Source organism: Sinocyclocheilus grahami, unplaced genomic scaffold (assembly GCF_001515645.1).
Source record: "Sinocyclocheilus grahami isolate Dianchi unplaced genomic scaffold, SAMN03320097.WGS_v1.1 scaffold1374.1, whole genome shotgun sequence".
NCBI lineage: Eukaryota > Metazoa > Chordata > Actinopteri > Cypriniformes > Cyprinidae > Sinocyclocheilus > Sinocyclocheilus grahami.
The window spans coordinates 131,530-150,584 of record NW_015506553.1 but is presented as its reverse complement, the minus strand read 5'-3'; the positions used below and the strand labels follow the sequence as shown (position 1 = coordinate 150,584).

Sequence of the window (19,055 nt, the reverse complement as noted above, 5' to 3'; positions counted from 1 at the left end):
TCGATTAACCGACCTAAAGTAGTTCAATGCAGTCCGCTCTCGATTAGTATGCCTGCCTACGCAGAGCTACCCATAAACCAGTTAGCTAGCATCATTTCTCCGATAGCCACTACAATACAATCTCTCAATGTACCGCTAATTCAGACGGGTTTGATTGAGATACTCCTAAATGACATGAATGTAATCTGCTCGGCGCTTCGGATCGGTGGGTTGTCAATCCAGGTCGCTTAATAACGATCCATCTCGGCTAAGAGGCTAAGAAGCTAACAGCGTCTTCGATGACATTTCACTGACAAACACAACAGAACAGGTCTGTAAAATATCGATAAATTGGCTGTTTAATCTGCTTTCCAATACAATCATAGTGTATGTGTGGTTATATGATTGTTAGAACTAAGAAATGTGTAAATAAACGTTTATAGCGAATAAATGGTGGCTAACACAGTAGCTTCAGTTCAGTTTCCATATTTGGGCAGGCACGACAGTGAGTTATTGTTAGTTGCACGACCAAAAAACGAATTTAATGCCTTTATTAATACTGTTAATGTGCATATTTTGTGGTCCGGGGTTTGCTGTTGATCAAATATGAATGAAGATTTCACTGGCATTGTGTGGATTTAATGGCTTGTTTGTTTACATGGTTCAGCACATCTGCATCTGATAGGGCTTTAATTGTCCACAGCAACATCAAATCTTATTGACCTGTCTATAAATGACTAAATCAAAGGTAATGTTTGGTGTAATATCACCCACAGGGTTTACTTTTGCAAATCTGTTGTCTAAAGGATGGTAGAGTGATGCTTCATGGACTTGATTGCTGGGCCCTATAACAGATTATTGTGTTTGTAGTGAAGATACATTTTTATTGCATACACCTATAGCTTTGAATCAAGGGTTTTGTTGCATGATCAGTTGGTTTTGTACAGACAGCTGTCATTTAGTTTGCAAGTCTCTGTGTGTTGAAATGCAGAGAATGAACTTGCTCTTGATCATTTTTATTTTATCAGTGAATGATGTCTCAGAAGTATTCTGCCTTTTAATGAATTGCTGATAAGTGATGTTTCTTACTGACCTATAGATTATTGTTTGTTGATTTAAGCTCATTCCTTTGTGTCTGTCCACTAGTCTGCATGGCCGACGTGCTGCTGAGTTAGTGTCCGGCCCGTGTGCAAGGAAGGCCGGCCGGGCCGTGGAGCACTAGAGGGGAAAAATGGCAGTGCAGAACAGAAACTCTGTGCTGATCCTGTCGGGTCGAGAGCGAGGAGCTCGCATGCTGGGCTCCCAGCAGCTCCTGCAGCAGCTGGTGGAAGACCGGACGCGCTGGATGAAATGGCAGAGCCAGGTAGGGTATCAACCTTAATGATTCTAATGATTCACTCTGGCCTACAGTCAGCAGACGTTTCTATATAGACCGATTTCAAGATATCACAGTCAGAATAATGTCTTAAAGGGGTCATATTATGCTTTTTTTAAAGATCATTATTTGGTGTATTTGGTGTAACAGAATATGTTGACATGCTTTAATGTTCAAAAAACACATTATTTTTCAAATACTGTACATTATTGTAGGTCCTCTATGTCCCGCCTCTCTCAAACGCTTCGTTTTCTACAAAGTCCCGCCTTCCGACAAGCGCAGTCTGCTCTGATTGGCCAGCTGACCCAGTGCATTGTGATTGGCCGAACACCGCAAGCACTCGTCGGAAATGTTACCATACCACACCCTTACCATAATCGCGAGCTTCATCTTTCAAAATAAATGTAAAGACAGAGCCCGAAAGGGGAACAGAGTCGCGTGACAGGATAAAGAATATCTCTTTGGTTTTGAGACTTTAGTCTTTGCAACTTCGGGGATCTTATCTATGCACAATCAGCTTGTAACACTCCAAAGAGAAAGGAAAACTTGAAATCGCATCAAATGACCCCTTTAATATTAATGTTCTTGTTTAGATGTAGAATAATAATGCAATAATTTGGTCATTATTTGTGTGTTATAAAATATACAGATTAGATTATTTGACAGTTATTGAGAGGCTGAATTCAAAATTTGTACAGTACATTGAAAAAATTGTCACATCAAACTTGCCACATCGTTTGATTTTTACGTTGCATGCATTTTTAGCAGATTTTGAATTTTAATTGTTAGATTAATTTATTTTAAACTAACAGTTAATATTGTTAACTTAATTGTTATAATTTATTTTAAATTATATTTTTATATATATTTATATTTTTATTTTATAGTCTTTGATTGACCCTGAAATTTCACTATGGCTCCATGCTGTAAAAGCTTTAATTTCCAAATTATCATGCCTGCAAATAATATATGTATGCAAATATACATATGTGTGTTTGTATGTATGTATATAATATGTATATGTCTCAATTATTTCTACAGAAAGTAGAGTTGCCGGATAATCCACGATCGACCTTCCTGCTGGCCTTCAGTCCAGATAGGTAACAATTAAATTTTAAGAGAAAAAAAAATTAGAAAACACTAGATGCTAAATAACTTAAGTTTTCCCTTGCTTCCGGAGATTGTAGTTACTTTTTTTTTTACTTTTTTAGGAATCTTGTGGCCTCAACCCACGTCAACCATAACATCTACATCACCGATGTGAAAACAGGAAAGTGCCTGCACTCTTTAGTGGGCCATCGACGCACACCTTGGTGTGTGACCTTTCACCCCACCATCCCTGGCCTGGTTGCCTCTGGGTGCCTTGATGGAGAAGTCCGCATTTGGGACCTGCATGTGAGCATCAGTTTTGTTTAGTGTTTTAGTTATTCCCAATATGTGTGAAGCTTCCACCTTTGCAAACATTATGTTGTGTGTTAGCTACTTTGTGTTTGATTTTAATACCGTTCGGTAGCAGCTCAAGGTGGTTTTTCTGGTCTGATCAAATTGCAAGTCATCTACATAATATACTAGGCATTAGAACCCCAAACGTTGCTGTTTAAATGATTGTTGTGGATGATTTTCCCTATTCCCAGGGTGGTAGCGAAAGCTGGTTCACCGAGAGTAATGTTGCCATCGCTTCTCTAGCGTTCCACCCCACAGCTCAGCTCCTGCTCATCGCCACCAACAACGAACTTCACTTCTGGGACTGGAGCCGACCAGAACCTTTTGCTGTGGTCAAGACCGCCAGCGAGACCGAACGTGTCCGGTGTGGAAGCAATCCTGTTATTTCATAGTGGTCAAAACTAAATAAAAATGGACCCATTTTCTTTCCAGTAATCATTAAAACAATTAATCCTAAATTTGTATTTTTTGACCAGGTTGGTGCGATTTGACCCTCTGGGTCATAATCTTTTAACAGCTATTGTGAACCCATCCAACCAGCAGGTTAGAAACAACCTTTTTTCCTGTCAAAATAGCTGTTCTGTTTTTTCCTCTGTGCATTTTCCTTTTACAAATGTCATTTTATGAGTGTTTTACTGTGTTTTTGTAGAATGACGATGACTCTGATGTCCCCATGGACAGCATGGAGATGGCTTTGTTCCGCCAACGTTCTCTTTTACGCTCCCCACCTGTACGTCGGACACCAATCCTGCACAATTTCCTGCACATCTTGTCCTCTCGCTCTTCTGGAGCACAGGTTGGTGATCAGTCCCGCCCCGCCCCAGAGCCCAGAGAGCCTCCCAGCATACCTCGGTTCCAGTACCCGGTGCAGACAGAACCGGGTGACCGCCCTGCCTTACAGGGCTGCACGCAGCATTTGGGTCTGGGCTGTCTGTGCAGTCGCTGCGCTGCCTCGCGGAACTTATTCACGCAGAATCCGACAGGCCTCCAGCCTTCGGATCCACCTCAACCGCAAACTCAGTTGGGCCCCTCTGCCTTCTCGCCCGCCCCTAGCCAGACCTGCACCTCCACGGACCGACCGTCTGCTTTTAGCAGCGTGTTCAGCGGGGCTGCAGGGAACTCTGCGCATCGGGGACTCTTGCCTCTTAGGACTATTGATCCCTTGGGGTCACAAACACCTGGTCCTCTTGAGGCCCCTGGGCGTCTCCCTGGGGCTGATTGGTCTGGTAGTCTGCTGAGCACGGGACATGAACATGGGTTAGGTGCGATTGGGGTGGAAAGCAGCGCCGGAAGGGGCATTGTGCCCCCTCCTAGGACAAGCTCCTCTTCTATGGATCTCCTCTCTCTGCACAGGTTCCCCGATGGTTCCTCTTCATCACCCATATACACGTCTGCTACAGAAGGGCGAGGCCTAGTGCTGCCCGGCACGGAACCCAACCGTGGACGAGCCAACGACGGCACTAGTAGTGGCCATCACCCCTTCTATGACAACACCCAGCGCAACAACCCGGCCTCCATACGCAACGTCCTGCAGTGCAACCTGAGCCGTTACTTTATGGAATACGAGCGAATGCAGGAGTTGGAGCGACCCGGTGGCAGCCGAGAGGTGCCGGGTGGACCGGGACCCATGCAGGAGCTCCTCAACAGTGGTATGGACACAGAACGTCCTGGGCCTTCGCACAACGGCTCTTCCCGCACTGGAAACGGAGGCACGGTCGCTGGCCCCTCTCAAAACCACCCTAATCGTTGCCGTTCGTGCCACAACCTCCTCACCTTCAACCACGACACTCAGCGCTGGGAACGTTCTGGTCAGACCTCTTCTTCCTCTTCCTCACAAGACGGACCATCATGGCCGCTTTCAGTGCCTCCGTTTGAGGACCCAGGTCAGGGTGCACGAGTGGAGGCCCAGGCCCCTGAGATGAGGCCCATGGAGTTGGGTGAGGCCTCCTCTGGTCTACAGGGCCAGCAGCCTATGAGTCTGGTGTACAATCAGGAGACGGGGCAGTGGGAAAGTGTGTACCGGCAACCAACAGCAAGCGCTGCTTCTGAGGCAACACAAGACGCCTTAAACCCAGAGGTGCCTGTTGATAATCCGGACGAGGACTCACTCAGGAGGTGGGGAAGAACAAGAACTAAATTTGGTTATTAAGGTGTGGTCAGATTAGCGAAATTTCTGTAAAATGTTGCGGGCAAAAAAAGGTCCATTGTCTGTTGTCAATAGTGTAGCGAAGCAGATTTCTGCCGGTAAACATGGTAAATTGGCATGTCTGACTTGAATCTGTTGCGAAATCTGCATGGAAAATATTTTTCCCTTATGTGAGGTTCCCGTTCACGTGGGTTCCTATTGAAATGGCTGGATTTTGTCTGCAAATATCCCTGAACAATGGTAAATGTGACGTGCTTTTACATTTGTCTTTCCTGTTACTTATTTGTTTCTCATCTATTGCCTCAGGAGGTTGTTGGAATCGTCGCTGTTTCCATTCTCTCGATATGATATGTCTGGCTCCAGAGATCATCCCATATACCCAGATCCTGCCAGGTACCTGTTTGAAAGCCTATATGTACAAAATCAAAGCTGATTATTGGACTTTAACTTCAGAGTTTGACCTTTCTTTTCCTCTTCCACATCTCCTCAGGCTGTCTCCAGCTGCTTACTATGCTCAGAGAATGATCCAGTATCTGTCTCGAAGAGAAAGCATACGCCAGCGTTCCCTACAGAATCGCCTACGGACGCTCTCAAACTCTCAAGCCGACAGCCAGTCAAACAATCCCTCCTCCATGCCACCAGAGGCCAGTGATGGAGACTATGAGGACATCGAGTGAGTCTGATAAAACTCATTGCATCCCCACTCATACATACATACATCTTTATTACTGTACGATTGCAATTACAGTTTTGTAAATCCTCTGTTCATCCGAGTGGTTTTGGATTTTGAGTAAGTGTTCAATATTTATTTTCGCTCTCGGTCACAGGGAGCCTGGAGACAGGACAAGACACAGAATGCCCCGCAACGCTCGAATGTCAGCCCCCTCTCTTGGGCGCTTTGTCCCACGGTCAGTGTCATATGTGACGTTTAACATAGCCTGTCATAAACTACTATTCAAAGGTTTATTGTTTAAAATGTATTTTGTGAGAAGTCTTGGGCTCACCAAGACTGCTTTTATTTGATCAAAAATACTGTAAAAACAGTAATATTGTGAAATATTATTACTATTTAAAATAACAGTTTTCTGTTTGAATATATTTTAAAATGTAATTTATTCATGTGATGCAAAGCTGAATTTCCAGCCTCATTACTCGAGTCTTCAGTGTCACATGATCCTCCAGATATCATTCTGATATGCTTATTATCATCAGTGATGAAAACGGTTGCTTAATATTTTTGTGAAAATTGTAAACCATTTTTCAGGGTTCTTTGATGAACAAAGTTCAAAAGAGCAGCATTTATTTGAAATAGAAATCTTTTGTAACAGTATACATGTCTTTACTGTTACTTGTGATCAACTTAATACGTCCTTGCTGAATAAAAGTATTAATTTCTTAAAAAAAAAAAAAATCTTACTGTCCATAAACATTTCAATATTAAGTGTCCCGAGTAAAGAGTAAAAAAAAAAAAAAAAGTAAATTCATTTTTGGATGAATTTTTTTTTTTTGGGGGTTTTTTTCTTTAGATAAATTAATAAATTAATTCAGATATCTGAGCAAATGTAATTTATTCATGTGATGCAAAGCTGAATTTCCAGCCTCATTACTCGAGTCTTCAGTGTCACATGATCCTCCAGATATCATTCTGATATGCTTATTATCATCAGTGATGAAAACGGTTGCTTAATATTTTTGTGAAAATTGTAAACCATTTTTCAGGGTTCTTTGATGAACAAAGTTCAAAAGAGCAGCATTTATTTGAAATAGAAATCTTTTGTAACAGTATACATGTCTTTACTGTTACTTGTGATCAACTTAATACGTCCTTGCTGAATAAAAGTATTAATTTCTTAAAAAAAAAAAAATCTTACTGTCCATAAACATTTCAATATTAAGTGTCCCGAGTAAAGAGTAAAAAAAAAAAATACAGTAATATCATTCTGTGATGATATTTTTGTTTTTGGTGGTTTCTTTCTTTAGATAAATTAATAAATTAATTCAGATATCTGAGCTTTTTCAGAAAAAAAAATTGTTAAAGGGGTCATATGATGCTGCTAAAAAGAACATTATTTTGTGTATTTGGTGTAATGAAATGTGTTTATGCGGTTTAAAGTAAAATAAAAAACACATTATTTTCCACATACAGTACATTATTGTATCTCCTCTATGCTCCGCCTTTTTGAAACATGTCGATTTTTACAAAGCTCATCGCTCTGAAAAAGCACCAAGAGCTTGTAACACTCCAAAGAGAAAGGAAAAAATGAAATCGCATCATATGACCTCTTTAACATGTTTGTGCTAATAATTTAGGGATGTTCATTTTAACCGGTTAACCGTTAACCGACCGTAAGAATTTTGACCGATTAATACAATCAGTTATTCGTTTTTTTTTTTTTCAGTAATTTATCAAAATATTTAAAAAGGTTTGCTGCATGGTTAAAATACGCTACACGTATAAAAAAATTTGTGTAAAAAAAAAAAGTCGCATTTTATTCTTTCATTCAGAAATAGGCCTAATGCCGACGCGAAATGTTTACAAACATTATAATAAACACTGTAAACATAGCTAGGCTATTTTAGTTCCCCTCACTTCACAACAAAGCCTTTCAATTAACAGTATTTAGAAAAGAACTAGAATTAAAAATATACGAAGCTATAGCAATATAAACGACAAGCCAAAACGAATTCATTTAGGCTAAAACGAAACTGAAACCAATGTTGGGTCTCTCATTCGACACAAAATCAAATGTTTCCATATTTGCGATGTATTTGAATGGCAAATTATTATTTATTATGTAGCCTACTTCACTCGCGTTCCAATATCCACGTAAAACAAAGTGTTTTTCATAACATCACGGCGGTACAGTGATAACACTTAACAGCACAGATTTTACTACATATTTAAACTGAGCAGTGTGTTTTTTTCCCATATGTTTGACTGACTATTTTATTATGATAATGAACAGGCTGCATTGTCAAGGTAGCAATGCTTAACTGTGTGCGCACATGCGGCGCCAGCACAATCACTTGAATTTTTTTCCTTCTAACAGTGGAAGCAACTAGGCCTGCTCCTTTTAGTCAAAAAGATAATCGGAATTGTAAAAGGTTTGCCTTTATTTGTGTACATTCACAATAAAAACAAATCTTTGTGCTTTTGTAAAGTAACCCTAAAGAAAAATAGGATGCCACTTTCTGCCGTCTGGTTTCCTTTCGCGCAGCACAAAAATGAACCGAAATTCTGCATACTAGGCTACTTGTTGCAATTGTTCTTTCATTTTCTTAATTTATTATTTAAGTAAAAATATATTTCTCGTATGGGCCTATTTATTCGTTATATAGCCTAGCTTTATTATGTTTTTCTCTGCTCGCAGAAGCGCTGCAGGTGCGAGATGTGATATGAAGACAATGTGAATCCTCATGTTCTGTTTGCTGCTTTTTGCGCATGTAAAATTAATCCCATGGAAACAAATGTTAGTATTTTTAACGGGTCACAGACACTTATACTTTCTAATTTAATTCAATTCTAATTTAAAATAATCTTGTCGGTTAACGGTTAATAATCGGTTAACGAGCGTCAGTTGTCGGTTAGGAAAAATAACCGAAATGAACATCCCTACTAATAATGCATGTTATGTTTTATTAATGTATACCTTCTTGATATGTATTTTTGTCTGAAGGAGGTTCCTGTTACCAGAGTACTTGCCTTACGCTGGACTCTTCCATGAAAGGGGTCAGTCAGGCCTAGCCACTCACTCTTCCATTAACCGAGTATTAGCAGGTACAACTTGCAGTTTTTCTATTTCTTGTCATTTCGTTTCACATCTTTCTTATTTTGTTCAATTTACGAAGCACTTTCAATCATTTTTATCCCATAATGTCAGAAACACAAGAATAGTGAATTTGAACAAACTGAAGAGAATTAAATCGATCTACCCATAATGCTCTGTTGCAGGCGCATCTATAGGTGATGGGCAGTCAGCTGTGGCCAGTAACATTGCCAATACCACCTATAGGCTGCAGTGGTGGGATTTCACCAAGTTTGACCTTCCAGAGATCAGTAATGGTACTACATTCTTCTGATTATTATTGTTTTTTTGTTTTTGCACACATAATCAGCAAGACATTATCGGAATATCGGTAGCTTGTTTCACTTGTTTAACTTCTTCAGAAGCTACAAAATGTTTGTTAATCTTATTGAAAACATTTTTTTTCTTGTTTTCATTTTAGCCACTGTGAATGTGCTCGTTCCTCACTGTAAGATCTACAACGATGCCAGCTGTGATATTTCAGCAGACGGGCAGCTGCTGGCCGTGTTCATTCCCAGCAGCCAGCGTGGTTTTGCGGATGAGGGCATCCTAGCCGTGTACTCCCTCGCACCCCATAACCTGGGAGAAATGCTGTACACCAAGAGATTTGGTCAGTGTTGTCGAACAGTAACTCAGCAGCTCATTTAGGCAGTAACACTCTGACCATTCCTGAGCATTCAAAAATTCTTCTTTGAGATTTGTTTTTAACCTGCATTTCAGGTCCAAACGCGATCTCGGTGAGTCTTTCACCCTTGGGCTGCTATGTGATGGTGGGACTGGCCTCCAGACGGATCCTGCTCCATCCCACCACCGACCACATGGTGGCACAAGTGTTTCGTCTACAGCAGCCACACGGAGGAGAGACCTCCATTAGAGTAAGAGTTTGAAAATCAAAGATGTCTGCAGTAATGTAAAATATAATTTATTTTACTACACAAACTGGTGTTTAAGGTGAGTTTTTTTCATAGACCCACCAAAGCTAATAAGCTATAAAAAGTGAGACAGTACTGACTAAACCTTTGTTTTTCTGCTTTCTGTGTTTGATGATCTGCTTTCTCTTGGCATCCTGCAGATGATGTTTAATGTGGTGTACCCCATGGCTCCAGACCAGAGGAGACACGTCAGTATTAACTCGGCCCGGTGGCTTCCAGAGCCAGGCATGGGATTGGCCTACGGAACCAATAAAGGTGACCTGGTCATCTGCAGGCCAGTGTAAGTAAACATCCAGCTAAAACAACAGACCATCTGGTCCACATTCATAGTCCTTAGCAAATTTGAATGTCTTAATCAAATCGTAAAAACTGAACGTTTTTATCCATAGCAAATTACAGTATATTTATTACAGGAACAAAATATTATGCCTAAGGAAACAATAGCTGCAAAAACCTACTGAACTGCCTTGCTGTTTATTGTCTACATAGGCAGCTGCCTGCTAAGGAAGCATCCTAACTGAATTAGAATCTCATAAGTGACCAATTACATAGATTGCAACACGCAAAGCACACAGGATTCATAACTGATTTCTAACAGTTTGAGTTAGCATGTCATTGCTAATAGCATGAAATTCTAGTATGAAAATGCATCACACAAATATTGGATAATATAATCACCTGCAACAATTTTTATTGGTACTATACATGTGTTTGCCATGGCTGCATATGGTAAAATGCTATTAATACAATAATATATAAGATATATTATTACAATTTAAAATAAATGTTAAAATTTAATTTATTCCTATAACGTCAGGCTGAATTTTCAGCATCATTACTCCATCATTCTAATATGCTGATTTCCTGCTCAAGAATGTTGAAAACAGTTGTGCTTAATATTTTTGTGGACTCTGTGATACTTTTTGTCAGGATTTTCCCCATAAATAGAAAGTTCAAAAGTACAGCATTTATTTGAAATAGAAATATTTTGTAACATTATAAACGGCTTCACTACTTTTGATCTATTTAATGCATCCCTCTGAATAAAAGTATTAATTGCTTTCCAAAACACAGTACTGTCCCCATACTTTTGAACAGTGGTTGATGGCATATATTTTTGATTAATTAATATAAAAAATTCACCATTTCTCTCATATTTAACATGACTGTAGGTGCGTTTCCATTACAGATTTGCGCAAAACTTTGGCGATATTTTCTGAATGTCGATAAAAAAAGTATTGCGAAATGACGGCGTTTCCATTAACCAATGTTATGCGGCTAAAACGTAACCTTTTGCCTCTCGCGATAAGTCACGGCAACGGATTTTGGTGGGATTTTGACGGATTTTGGCTATATTTATTCAAAGGAGGCTTATGCGTGTATCTTTACAGAAGCAGCACAGAGAGCCGCTTCAGAAACGTACGTGGCACGGCTGGAATAAACCATAGACTGTATAAAAACATTAACACAAGCTTTGAGTGGCCGTAATCAGCTTCAGTGACCGTATCAGAGTCACACTGCACCGCAGACGTGTGCAGTGTAAATTGTCTAAGTATTAATAGTAGGGAAAGCCCCTTATACTGGAGCGCGGCCACTTATGAAGTGTTTCTTGGAGATTATAGTATATTGAAGAATAAACATATGACTTTTTACATACGACATGTGACCTGTAAATGCGAGAAAGCCGTTTCCATTGCAGTTTTGCGAATTAATCCTTTTTCGCATTGCCTGAAAAACCACCTCATGCGAGCGTAAAAACTTTTTTGCGATATATGGTCATTTTTGCGAAATTGACGCGTTTCCATTAGGCGTATTTTCAATTCGCAATTTCAATTTTCGCAATTTAAAGGGTAATGGAAACGCGCCTTGTGATGCCTTAAAATATTTCCTCTGTAGCTAGCTTAGGTTTTTCAACAGAGCAAGTGATAATGATAGTTTGTGAATCGCTTCTACTTGGGATGGTACCAGTAACTTTATGGCTTCCAGCCCAGATCTTTTACCAGTACGCCACACCACCCAGCAAAACAAACAAAACCAGTGCCACCGTGAAGCACAGTAGCCATGGAAATTGCAGATAAACCAAACACAGTGTATCAGTGCAATGAAAACCGCATTTTTACAACCAGTAATTTCCCTAAACGTGTTCCAGAGCCCGTGTCAATATTGACTTGCTGAGTTAAACATGCCAAAGACTCGGAGAGTTGATTCATTATATGTCTGTCAGCAGTTCATCTTCAACAGTTGAATAGTCAAGCAAGTTCCTGATCCCAGATCAGTGTCAGTTTTCAGATACGTGGACTATATGAGGACTTTTGATAAACCACCATGTTACCTGAAGCCGCCTTTCATTAGATTACCTTCTTCATTAGTGGCAGGAAACTCTGGTGTTCAACTGGGAAGAAGCAATTATTGTTTTTTAACAAGGTTACAGGCCACATTACCCCTGCGCCCCATGACTTCTGCAGCTCATCGATTTCAAGGAATTCTCCTCCAATCTGATGGGTTTATAATCCGATCACAGCCCATGCGGACAGATGGAGTACGTCAAAATAATTCCATTGGTTCTTTGCAATTCAGTTGTTGAATTTAGTAATTTGGTCAAGTCTGGGTGTATTATTGGTCTTAAACGCACAATCCGAGATCTGCATGGTTCTTTGGAATACTTGATTCTGATTGGCCATTCTATAATCAGCTGTTTTTGTATAATGATGCTAAACTGTATAATCGACCGTGCTCTGATTCAACGGATGCCCTACATTGGTGTGCAAGATTGATGGATTGTATCATTCTGCAGTTTCCTACTTCTCACATGATAAACTATGATGTTTAATGTCCAATGTGTTTATTTATTTATTTGCTACTTAGCTGTGTAATAAGTGGGATAATGTATAATCAACCAGCCATTATCGCAAAATGAATCCTTTCGGGGTGATAAATAACCTGATGTGAAGCATACGTTGTCATTTACTTAGGTGTGTAAACAAGATAATGAAGTCTAAAATATCTGTTTTGTTGTCAGTGATTTCCGCAGTGATGGAGACAGTCCGCCGGATCTGAACTCGGATTCTTTGTTTACTGTCAGCAGCAGCAGCCGAACCCGCGGAGTGGAGCGCCCAGGGTCAGAAATGAGCTGAATCTGAAGTCACAGCTTGTCATAGTCATAGATCCTGAAATGCTCATCTGTGTTTATTTCTTACAGCACCAGCAGGTCCGGCTGGCGATTTGACCGAGACATGGGCCTTATGAACGCTATTGGCCTGCAGCCGCGTCAGGCCGCCCCTTCTGTGACCTCACAGGGGACGCAGACACCAGTAGTGCGACTGCAGAATGCCGAGACGCAGACGGAGAGAGAACATCCTTCAGCCAGCCCCTTCCAGAACACGCACACATCCAGACACAGTAAGACGTTTGTATAAATGTAATTTGCATAAAATCCACTTTTTTTTTTAAACGCAAGAATATACAGTAAAAAAAAAACTGGTTTAAAAAGTCTTTTTTTAAATAAACTAGATTATAAACTAATAAAATCAGTATATGTAATAATTTGTATTAATATGCACCAATATAACATGCATACAAGCTAAAAAGCAGTATTTCCCTACATATTCAGCAGGGTTCAAAAACTTTAGTTTTTTGCTACAAATCATATTATATATGTATAATATATATTTAAAAAATTATACTATTAGAATAACAATTTCAGTGAGAAGATGAACTAAACTCTGACACATAATTTCTTATTTTGTTTGACCCCTTTTTGCTTTCATGACACATGCACCAAAGATTTTTTCATAACTTTCGTTGTATTTTTTTAAAAGTTGTTGAATTTAGTAATTTGGTCAAGTCTGGGTGTATTATTGGTCTTAAACGCACAATCCGAGATCTGCATGGTTCTTTGGAATACTTGATTCTGATTGGCCATTCTATAATCAGCTGTTTTTGTATAATGATGCTAAACTGTATAATCGACCATGCTCTGATTCAACGGATGCCCTACATTGGTGTGCAAGATTGATGGATTGTATCATTTTGCAGTTTCCTACTTCTCACATGATAAACTATGATGTTTAATGTCCAATATGTTTATTTATTTATTTGCAGCAGTATTTCCCTACATATTCAGCAGGGTTCAAAAACTTTAGTTTTTTGCTACAAATCATATTATATATGTATAATATATATTTAAAAAATTATACTATTAGAATAACAATTTCAGTGAGAAGATGAACTAAACTCTGACACATAATTTCTTATTTTGTTTGACGCTTTCATGATTTCATGACACATGCACCAAAGATTTTTTCATAACTTTCGTTGTATTTTTTTAAAACCCTGACCCTTTTTTTTTTTTTTTTTTGTATTTACAGTATTAAATGTGATCTTAAACTTCAGATCTTCTATATATTTTTACTCAAATAAAAGATTTTACTGCATGGAAATACCTCATTCACTTGATTTTCTACTATGAACATTGAGTGAATTGAATCATTTTGATTTGATTCATTGAAATGGACTGTTTTAAGTAATTCAATTTAATAAATTGAACTTATTAATAGTTTTAGGATACTTAATAGCCGCATATTAAGATGTCTTATTTTTATGCTGCCAGCAAAATAATTTTTAATTTTCAATGTGCAGTAAATGGCCCAGATGTAATGACACTAATGTTAAAAAAAATCCCCGCGGTGAAGTGTCTTGCTCAAGGCCACAGTGATTCTAACAGATATCTATAATATATATATAATTTCATTTCTCTGAAACCATGTTAAGTAATAATGATTATGTCCACTCAAGAGCTGCAAAATGTGTTACTCTTGCAGCGGTTCAGACAGCCAGCACCAGCACTGAGAGACACACACACTCAGAGACGACACACACACTGTCGCACACACCGGTTCAGGCATCGGTTTCAGAGGGATCGCTGAACCGGACCAACTTGCCTGCCACATATCACGGTAACTGCTTTGTCTCACTTTTTCTCATCCTGTCTCTTCCGCCCTCATCGGACACAGGTAATGTAGTGAAATTGATTGAACTGATCTCTCTGAGATCTGTGTTGTGTCCTGCTGAGGGCTTTACACAGTTATTACTGTTTCAAGTGCTTTATTACCTGCTGTTAGCTGGTCTAATTAAATCTGCGCCCTTGTTTTCTTGATTTAATGGGGGACCCAGTGTGCACACATGGGGAGTTAATAGATAACTTGCTAAGACGTTGTTGTTTTTTTATCATTAACAAAAAATCTTATTTCACTGTATATTTCATTTCATATCATGATCACAACATAATTAATTTTGCTGGAAATTCAATGCAATAATATTTTTAGTTTAAATATGGTTTATTTTAGTTTTAAATAACCTGTTTTTTTTTAATAATCTAGTGAATTTAATACATCAAAAACAAAAGGTGCTTCATCTCAAGTGATTCTTTTTCTTTTTCTTTTTAAACTTGATTGATGCGACCCCAAAAAAATATTATTTATAAAATAATATTTTTATAGATTCACATTACTTAAAACTGAGTTGAATAACTGAGTTATTGAACTCAATAAATAAATAAGTTCTTCCTTGTCTTAATTCTGCTTTTGCATTGTTCTAGGGTTTGTCAGCAAGCAACAAAAATAAAAATTATATAAATAATATAAAGTAATCCTGCCCGCTAATGTTTGTGCATATATATGAAGCAATATAGCAAAACTCGTTTCATCAAGTCGCTATAGCAGCCAGTGAAATTTCTGAATAGATTTCCATAAAACAAACAACTTTCCATTTTCTGATTTTTTATTTATTTTTGTGTTTTTTTTACATATACGTGCATGCATTTGGCAGACTATTTTATACAAATCAACTTGCATTGCATTCAAAGTATACTTTTTATCAGTTCTTGCTCTCCCTGGAAATCAAACCCATGACGTTGGCGTTGCTATCGCTGTGCTTTACTGTTTGTGCTACAGGAAGGAATTTATAACGCAATCTGAATCTTTTGTTTGTTTTGCTGTTATCTGAAATGAGCATCTCACTGTTCTGTCTGATTTTTCCTAATAGACTCAGCAGCCGAGCCCAGCTCGGGAGAGGACGCGCTGTCTCGGATTCGCCGCCTAATCGCAGAAGGAGGAATGACAGCCGTGGTCCAGCGGGAACGCAGCACTACTATGGCCTCTATGGGTGGCTTTGGAAACAACATCGTGGTCAGTCATCGGATTCACCGTGGCTCTCAGACCTCGGTCAGGACAACTCGGGTGGGAAATCCAACCTCGGAGATGCCTGCTGGACTCGGTATTTCCACTATTTTTCACACTGAACCCTTAGTAGACTCAATAGAAGCTCCTGGGCCTTCAGGGTCGAGCAGTGTCCCACTTCCATCACCGTATACAACTCGTTCTGAGGTTGCGAGGGCATCTCCTATTGTTGAGATGGACTTGTTTGGCGATCGTCAAGTTGATGATGTGCAGCACCACCCATCCACGAGCGGTTTGAATATGTCCAACCATAGCAACAACAATAACAATGACCATAGCAACAGCTACAGTGAAAGCCGGAGCCGAGATTACCCTGATGACCTGTACGGCAGATAGTCCTAAGTCTGGTTTTCACAGAGACGAACATCTCAAAACTGGTCTGCATAGTGCTGGAGCATTTCATGGTGGATGCTTTGTTACACATAGAACATAGCATTTAGGGCGGAGCCACTGAACTTCTCGCCTCAGTTCTGACTCCTCCCACTCTGGCCTTATTTAGGATTGAAAGAGTGCCAAGTTTTTCATGGCATCTCCCTAACCGGGAGACGTCAGCCTCACCTTTTCTGTCAAAAAAACAGATTCTCGCTTTGGGGAAGCATCATTATTGCACTTGCGCTTTGCACTTAGGTTATAATTTTTCTTCCTTTCAAGGTTGAGTCTCAGACATTTTATCATTCCATGCGAGAAAGGGCAACATACTTGAATCCTTCCCCTACTGCAGTACGGAATTACATGGTTGTAGTTAACCACTCTTTCAAGCTCCAGGAAAAATGATCAGCCAATCGAAGTGCCAGACGTGGCTGCGATTCCTATGTCTGCATGACATTATGGTTTGAGGAACTGTAAAACCGTACAGACTCTTCACAGCGAAACACTAACTCTCACAGCATCCTCTAACGGTTTTTGCGTTCAAATTCAGAGATTATGCTTGACGTGATTGTTTTTTGTGTGCGATAAAGGGACTTTCAGTGGTCAAGTCATTCGGTAGATTGATCAGTATATAGAACAACGTCTGCCTTGAAGTTCTCAGACTGGAATATCCCACTAAACTTCCAGATGGCGAATTTTATGATGGTTTTTAATTTGAATTTATTTATCTGTCGTTTGAAAAATACACTTCTGAAAGCATGTCGTCTGTAATTGTCTGTCAGATAAAAAAAAAAAGCAGTTCAGGAACCCTCAAGCTGGTTCAGATCTCTCATATCTGCATGTGTGTCCAATTCCAGAGCTTTTATATGAGGAGGCGGGCTGAATGCAGAAGGCGGGGCTTAAGCAAATGAGCATGTAGGCTGTAGAACGCACATGCGCATCAAGTGACATTTTGGTACGCTGAGCGGGTTTTATTGGGCTTTTATACATTTGTGACCTTTAACTTGAGTGTATGAGTCAATTCGTGTTTATTGTTGCAATTTAACACGATGCATTTACTAATCCTACTGATGCGATTTCCCAGAAATACCTTAATACTCAGAAATGACATAAGACCATTAAAATGATTGTGCCAGATCATTTTCATGCATCAAATGCAACACTTTTTGAGCAATTTAGCCAATTCGCCATTAATTCACCTCAAATCATCTGATTGGCCAACTGTTCCATTCTACCAATCACAACAAGCCTCTATGATGCGCAAGCGACAAATGGCAAGTGATTGCACTTTAAGCACCCTTTTGTCCTTCCGAACTGCCCCGAGAACAGCGTTACAGACAATAAACCAGACATATCTCTATCATAAATCTGGATTATGACTGATAATCACACTTGAATATCCCATAATAGAGTATTTCTTGGGCACTGGACACTTAGGAGAGAGAGATGCCCATATATGCGCGCACACTGCTGAGTCACTGACGACGGGCACTGTCTGAATGTGTGGATGTGTATGTCTGTGAGTGTCTGCCACTAAACCTAGAGTGTTTTATTATAAATGTAGCATTGTAAATGTAGAGATGATAAATCGTGGGGAAAAAAACTTAAATCCATATTTCAGGGTGGGGTTTGGTTTTTTTTTATGACATACTTGCCTTGTGTGCTCTATTGTGCTTGATTAGATTCTCGTGTACGATTGGTCAACTCTAGTGATTTGAGTTGTCAGTGCATTTGCATATGCACAGGCCTTTCGTTAACAAGCATTTATATAGTTATCTCCCTCGGCTTTTATTTGTGTAAAAGATTTTGTTATTCTAGCTGCTTGGCTTGAATTAGTAGCTTTTTGTAAAAAGAGACAAAAAAAAAAAACCGTCCCCAATAGGAATGGTTTGTGTTTTGAACGTTTTTGGATGTAAGATTCTGATGGATTGTGGTCTCATCGCAAATAATGGCAGCTGAGGAACCTCTCAGAAACCACATACCCTTTGACGTTTTTCCATGAGTTCAGTGCCTTGGGGAATCTTCTCCTTACTGAACCACAAAAGCCGTTCTGAGGTGCGACAAAACCAGAATAGCTTCTTCATAAGCCTTTTGACCGTTGAGTGTTTTAGTTATTGGTAGAAATATTGGTAAATCTGAAGTCTGGTTGTGTTGGCTGTCATTTCGATTATTTATTTTACCCTTTGTGTGAATGACAAATGCAATCCTGATTTTTTTTAAAAAGCTTCTATGATAAGAGCGAAGGACCTTTTTACGTTATTCTCCATCAATGACGCATCTTTTCCTGATTTTACTCATTTCTGGCCATATGCACACCTTATTTTTATGAAGTAATTTCATGCAGGGTTTGTTTTAGATTTGTAGGCCTCCTGACAATTCATTTGTTCAGACGAGAATAGCTGATGGTGACAGAAAGTGTGACATTTTAAAGCTGTAATTGTGTTCTTGTTGGATGTGTGGTTATGTATATGCTCTCACTGCTGGATCGGTACCGTAGCGGTAAGTCATGATGGTGGAAAAGACCAGAATTCAAATTTCTCTCCTGACCAAACAAGAGGGATGTGTTGTTATGATTTACCATAAATGTGTAGTTGGTTCTTTATTTAGTGAAAATGAGGATTAGGTGTTGTAAAAGAATTTCGTGGGACACCAAAGATCCTGTGGTAATGACGATTATGAGAGTTTTAATAAAATGGGAATATGGAAATTAATTCAGTTGTTTTTTATTTGTTAAATTAAGTATTTTATTCATTTAAAAAAATATGCAGT

The 19,055-nt window shown here is 39.2% G+C and overlaps 1 protein-coding gene across 1 annotated transcript; it reads left to right on the top strand.

Moving 5' to 3' along the window:
* Positions 1–40: 40 nt before the first annotated feature.
* LOC107569709 (activating molecule in BECN1-regulated autophagy protein 1-like) lies at positions 41–18,997 on the top strand. The gene is made up of 19 exons (XM_016255845.1): positions 41–310; positions 1,126–1,342; positions 2,396–2,454; positions 2,566–2,749; positions 2,989–3,161; positions 3,274–3,340; positions 3,447–4,912; positions 5,250–5,336; positions 5,434–5,616; positions 5,771–5,851; positions 8,621–8,721; positions 8,896–9,006; positions 9,171–9,359; positions 9,470–9,624; positions 9,822–9,961; positions 12,701–12,799; positions 12,881–13,080; positions 14,502–14,636; positions 15,724–18,997. Exons 2-19 carry the CDS (start codon positions 1,211–1,213, stop codon positions 16,251–16,253), a joined length of 4,092 nt encoding a protein of 1,363 aa, XP_016111331.1. The 5' UTR covers positions 41–310; positions 1,126–1,210; the 3' UTR covers positions 16,254–18,997.
* Positions 18,998–19,055: the final 58 nt, after the last annotated feature.